The 6069-nt window shown below is 40.8% G+C and overlaps 1 protein-coding gene across 1 annotated transcript; it reads left to right on the top strand.

Moving 5' to 3' along the window:
- The first annotated feature begins 745 nt into the window (after positions 1-745).
- DEFB132 (defensin beta 132) lies at positions 746-4092 on the top strand. Its single transcript, XM_017895701.1, has 2 exons — positions 746-840; positions 2077-4092. Exons 1-2 carry the CDS (start codon positions 783-785, stop codon positions 2304-2306), a joined length of 288 nt encoding a protein of 95 aa, XP_017751190.1. The 5' UTR covers positions 746-782; the 3' UTR covers positions 2307-4092.
- The last annotated feature ends 1977 nt before the right edge of the window (positions 4093-6069 follow it).

Raw genomic sequence — 6069 nt, 5'->3', positions numbered from 1 at the left:
AAGAGAGAGAGAGAGATATAGATAGATAGATAGGTAGATAGATAGATAGATAGACAGACAGATATACGTACATACTATGTACGTATATACTTACATATGTTGGTACATAGATGTTTCTTTATCAAAGATTAAGTTATTCTAGATGCATATCTTGTAGCCTACATTTTTATACTTTTCATCTTTTAATAACTGCATACTGCTCTATTATATGCTATATTTTCTGTATTAGATTAGATCCATGTTTTATCACCATTTAGGTGGCTTTTGGTTTTCTGTTACTGTAATGTTGAGATAAACCTCTTTATGTACTTGTTCAATTATTCCCATTAAACAAAAGCCCAAGGTGCAAAGTTTCTGAGTAAAAAAATTGGCACATTTTAAGGCTTCTGATGTATATTGCCAAATTGTGCTAAAAAGAAAAACTCTACCAATTAACACTCCCAGCAACAATGTCAAGAGAAAGCTCGTTTCCCTACATCTCACCAACACTGGCTGGAATGCATAGTTTTAGAGATGAATGCTGGGAACCGATGCACTCTTTGCTCTACCTCTCCCCCTCCTAACAGTCTAGAACACAGGAGCTCAATGAATCAATCCAGGCTCCAGTCCAGTAGACATTCTGATCTAATCTGACTGCTCTGGGTAACAGAAAAGTCTCCCTTGGTTCACTGCCCAGTATCCTGGCGTCATGAGAATCCTATAAAGGCAGTAGCTCCAGGCACATTACAGAGGGACCCAACTCCACTAAACCACCACCAGCTCCCCAAGTCACCCCTTCAGCCATGAAGTTCCTGTTCCTGGTCTGGGCAGCCCTTGGATTCCTGACCCAAGTGATCCCAGGTAAACTGGATAAACAGGAGGAAGGGAGAACTGGGAACAAGGAACACTAGCAGATCTGGTTGCTCTGGTGCTAGATGAGCCAGGTTGGGTGGAGGCAGGGCTCACCCCACTAGTTCCAGTCTAAGATAGAGGTCTCCTAACAACCACCACTAGCCTTGATATCCCACACCCAAACACCACCCTATATAACCTTTATAAAAATTTGTTTTCTATTCTAAAATGATAGTCACCCTCAACCTGAACCAAAATATCTTCTTTCAATGTATGTGAGCTCCTTTTATCTAACCTCCCAAGACACACTGAAGGCTTCTGTCATCACCATGTGCATCCACTGAAATCAGCCCTGGGTTGGAGCTCAAAGGAGATATTGAGCCTAGAAGGAAAAGATTGAGGTTCCCATCCCTATGCTCAACAGAAAGCTGGCAGGTGGGGGATGGAAGTAGACCTCTTAGAGGGCTAGTTCCCACAGGATGGTAAGCAATGGGTTCAGCTCAAACCCTGGGGCTAGGAGATAATGCAGGGTCAGAAAGAGACAGACAGATACACAGAAGGCAGGGAGAGAGAGAGATCAGAGGAGGGCCAGGCAATGGATGTGAAGAAAGCCAGAGAGGCCTGAGGGTGCTCGAAGAGGCCCCTGCTGTGAGCCAATGGCAGACACAGAGCACTGAGGTAAACAGATTTTACCAGAGGGTGAAATGGTGCCCAGCACTGTGTGAATGCAAAAATGCCCTGTCATTAGCAACCATTATTTTCTTTTTAATGGTTTTGGAGAATAATTTGACTCCTCCCACTTTGCCCCAGGTTGACTGATATTTACAGTTTTAGAGTCTATGAAAAGAAGTAAGGCAGAAACACCTTAAAAGGGAGCCTGTGGGGTGAGTGAGAATAGCCCCATTTCTCCCTTTTGAGTATCCAAGCTCCTCCCTGACCATGAAGACCTGGCTCGCCACCCCTGTTTTTACCCATACATCTTATTCTGCAGTATCAAATTCAGCAAAAAGCTTCAAAGATGCAGATACTGGCAAAGAAGAAGAGCTCCTCAGACAGAGTTCCCCAAGGCCATCAATCCAGGAAAATTCTGTCTCGTCCTCACTGGGTTTCCCAAGTCTCATTTGCACAACATCCTAAGGATACATCTCAGAACAGAAAGCCAAACACTCCCATCTGGCGCTGACGGGTTAGCAGTCCTGTGCTGCTTCTAACCACGACTTCTCTTTCTTGTCCTCTCCCATACAGCCAGTGGGGGTGGGTCAAAATGTGTGAGTGACACCCCAGGATACTGCAGGACACATTGCCACCGGGAGGAGACAGCATTGTTCATGTGCAACCCTTTCAGAAAATGCTGCATCAACTACTCCTTCCTGCCGAAGCCTGACCTACCACAGCTCATCGGTAACCACTGGCAATCAAGGAGAAGAAACACACAAAGGAAAAACGAGAAGCAACAAACGACCATAACATCATAATAACCACTCCTATCACCTCCACCAACTCAGAGAAATATCATTTCCCCGGTTCCAGTTCCTCCTACATTGTTAAGAACTAGCCGAGTCTCCTCCTTATGGGGCAGATATCTATAGCCAACCCCAGAACTTCTGTCTTCTATCGTTCTGTCATTCATCTAATAACTAATTTGGAGTTTGTATCTATCTTATGAGAACAATCATCATGCAGACTTGTCCACAGGGGATCTGTCAGTTTGGGTCCTCCAAATGAAAAATGCCAAGACAGAATTAGACATGCGAAAGATTGACTGGGAGAACACACCTCTGATGGACAAACGTGAGAGAGAGCAACCACAGGCAGAGAGAACCTTCAGACTGCAGTGCTGACCTAATACGTATCAAAGGAGAGAGGGATAGAGGAGGACTGAATAGAAGGAGACTGAGACTGCAGCTCTAAGAAAGTCTCAGCCAAACAGATGGGGAGGCCCAAAGCAAGGCTTGCCCCTCAGAGGAGCTCACACAGGGCAGGAATAGCCAGGTTCTCATATCCCAGGGGTTCAGTCTTTGGCTGAGAACAGCCCCTGGAGAACATGGGGCGACGGCTACCATTGGTCTGGAAGTATGACAGCTTGAGGCTGTCCACCAACTATGCCCCTGAAGCAAGTTCTCTTGAAAGGAAATCTGAACGGTGCTGCCATGGAGTATAAGGAGGAAGAGAAAGGAGCTAAAAGTCTAGGTTTGCCCAGCTAGGTAGATTGACTTGTGAGGTATTTATTTATTCATTTGAGTAACAAAGCAGACAGAATACATAGCCACCATTGGTAGTACACCCCGAAAGCAAGGAAGGCATGATGCTGGTGACTCAAACGTATCTACCCATGGTGTAAAATTGGCATAAGCCTCCTGGGAAGCTATGCAGAAATAAGCACAGAGAAGCAGAACTCTACTTGTTTAATCCACTAAACATTACTTCTGGAAATTGGTTCATCATAAATTATCCAAGAGAAGTAAAAAGTTATAGGCACAAAGTTTTTCCCATATAATATTATTTAAAATGCTGAGAAAATGAAAAAATCTAAATGGTGAAATATCATATACTAATGCCATCTATAAATACAAATAGAATGCTTATAGAATAATGGAACATAATAATATTATTCAAAATTGCATTTATGCTGTAGTTGTCAAAATTGTCTCCTTATATGATACGAAAATCATTAAAATTATGACTTTTTTGTTTGGTTGGAAATCAGAATTATGCATAAATTTCCTCTTACAGTTTGATGCCCATTAGTTTTATATAATATTTATTTGACAGGTACTAACTTCTATTTGAGAAGAACAAACCAAAACACTCAGGCCTAAATAATTAAAAGCAGTCCTAAAAACTAGCAAACCAGATAAGAAAAGATGTTAATGCCTATTCCCTAACTTATATCTTAGACCAAAATTAATTCTAGATGGTTTTAAAATGACAGTGTAAAAGTAAAGTATTAAAAGATTGTGTGGTCAAATATTCAATTTAAGAGCAAGGAAATTCTTATAAATATAACAATAGAGGCAGAACTCATGTAAGATTAATTGATTAGGCGGCATTAAATATTAAGTTCTTGTGTATGTCAAAAGGTATCATTTTGAAATTCATCCATCTTACTGGGTATTGCAGGAATTCATTCCTTTTTGTTTATAAATACTCTTCTGTCATATGAATAGTATTTATTTATACACTGATTTGTTGATGGACATTTGGGTTGTTCCCAGTTTATGGCTATTACAAATAAAGCTTCTATGAACATTTATGTACAAATCTTTGTATGGATATATGCTTTCATTTCCCTAAGGTACATACCTAGGATTGGAATGTCTGAATCATATGGTAGGAGAATGTTTAGCTTTTTTTTTTTTTTTGGGGGGGATGGAGTTTTGCTCTTGTTGCCCAGGCTGGAGTGCAATGGCGCAATCTCAGCTCACTGCAACCCTCACCTCCCGAATTCAAGTGATTCTCCTGCCTCAGTCTCCTGAGTAGCTGGGATTACAGGCATGCACCACCAAGCCCGGCTAATTTTTGTATTTTTGGTAGAGACGGGGTTTCTCCATGTTGGTCAGGCTGGTCTGGAACTCCCGACCTCAGATGATCCGCCCACCTTGGCCTCCCAAAGTGCTGAGATTACAGGCTTGAGAATGTTCAGCTTTTTAAGGAAATACAAAATTGTTTTCCAAAATGGTTGTGCCAATGGATGTGCCCATAAGCAGTATGTGAAAGTTCCCGCTGTTCCTCATCCTCACCAGCATGTGATAGAGTCAGTCTTTTGCATTTTCATCATTCTAATAGATGTGTAGTGGTATTTCATTATGCTTTCAATTTGCATTTTTAATAACTAGTTACCAAAAAAGTATATTCTGTATGATTCTATTTACATAAAGTTCTTAAAATTCTTTTAAAATGACATAAAATGATTTAAACTAGAAAGTAAGAATCTAACGACAGAAAGCAAATCACTGCTTGTCCGGGGATGTGAAAGGTGCATGGAGAGGGCTGAAAGAATGTAAAGGGACCAGAGGACACTTTGAGGGGTGATCAGTCAAGATACATTCATAATCTCGATTGTGGTAATGGCTTAACGGGGATGTACGTAAGTCAAAAAATTACCAAATGGTAAACTTTAAATGTGTTCAGTTTATTGTATATCAATTTAAACTTCCAAAAAAGCTATTATTTTAATAAAATAAATAAATCTCACAGTGAAACAGAAAAATTAAAGTATCATAAATAGTTTAAAGACATACGACAAACTGAGACGTGTGATGAAGTATTGATACCGATAAAATATCACAAGTTAGTATGAAGCAACAGGGAAAACATGAAACCCCTACTCAAAAATGAAAGTGACATGAACTAGCTTTTAACTCCAAAACGGCCCGAAAATGGGAAAAAATCTGTCTGACTTGTGATCAAATAAATGCAGATTAAAACTACAATGAGATCTTGTTTTTTACCTATCAGATTGTCAGAGAATTAACAAACCCAAGTTTGACAAGGCATAAATAGAAATGTCTTATCATCAGATGCTCCTGTTTGTAACAAAATATGTCAATTCTGGAAGACATTGATCTATCCACCTTTCAAAACCCTTAAAAATGTTCATGTTCTCTGGCTCGGAGACTCTACTTTTACGGATATATTCTGGGGAAATAATTAGAGTTCATATCAAAAAGATTAATGTATACACAGCACACTCATAGCTGTACGGTTTAAAGTAGTGAAGAGGCGGTGGTGTAAGATGGCCGAATAGAAGCCTCCACTGTCATGCTCCCCATTAGAACACCAAGTTTGACAACTATCTACACAAAAAAGCGCCTTCATAAGAACAAAAAAATGAGGTGAATGATCATAGTACCTAGTTTTAACTTCATATCACTTAAAGAGGCACTGAGAAGGCAGGAAAGACAGCCCTGAATTGCTGACACCACCTCTCCCGAATCCTCAGGCAACAGCTGTGTGGTGTGGAGGGAGAGTATGTGTACTTGCAGGAGGGACAGCATAGTGATTGTGGGATTTGACATTGGAACTCAGTGCTACTAACACCAGGCAGAACTCAGCAGGTGCCTAGAAAGGGATCATTTAGACCATCCCTAGCCAGAGGGAAATCACCCATCCCAGAGGTCGGAACTTCAGTTTCAGCAAGCCTCACCACCATGAGCTAAAGAGCTCTGGGGTCCTAAATAAACTTGAAAGGCTGTATGGGCCACAAGAATCACAATTCCTAGGCAACTCCTAGTGCTG

Source organism: Rhinopithecus bieti, unplaced genomic scaffold, assembly GCF_001698545.2.
Source record: "Rhinopithecus bieti isolate Rb0 unplaced genomic scaffold, ASM169854v2 scaffold_27016, whole genome shotgun sequence".
Lineage (NCBI taxonomy): Eukaryota > Metazoa > Chordata > Mammalia > Primates > Cercopithecidae > Rhinopithecus > Rhinopithecus bieti.
Note: the sequence above shows the minus strand (reverse complement) of the source record. Positions and strands in the feature narration are given on the sequence as shown.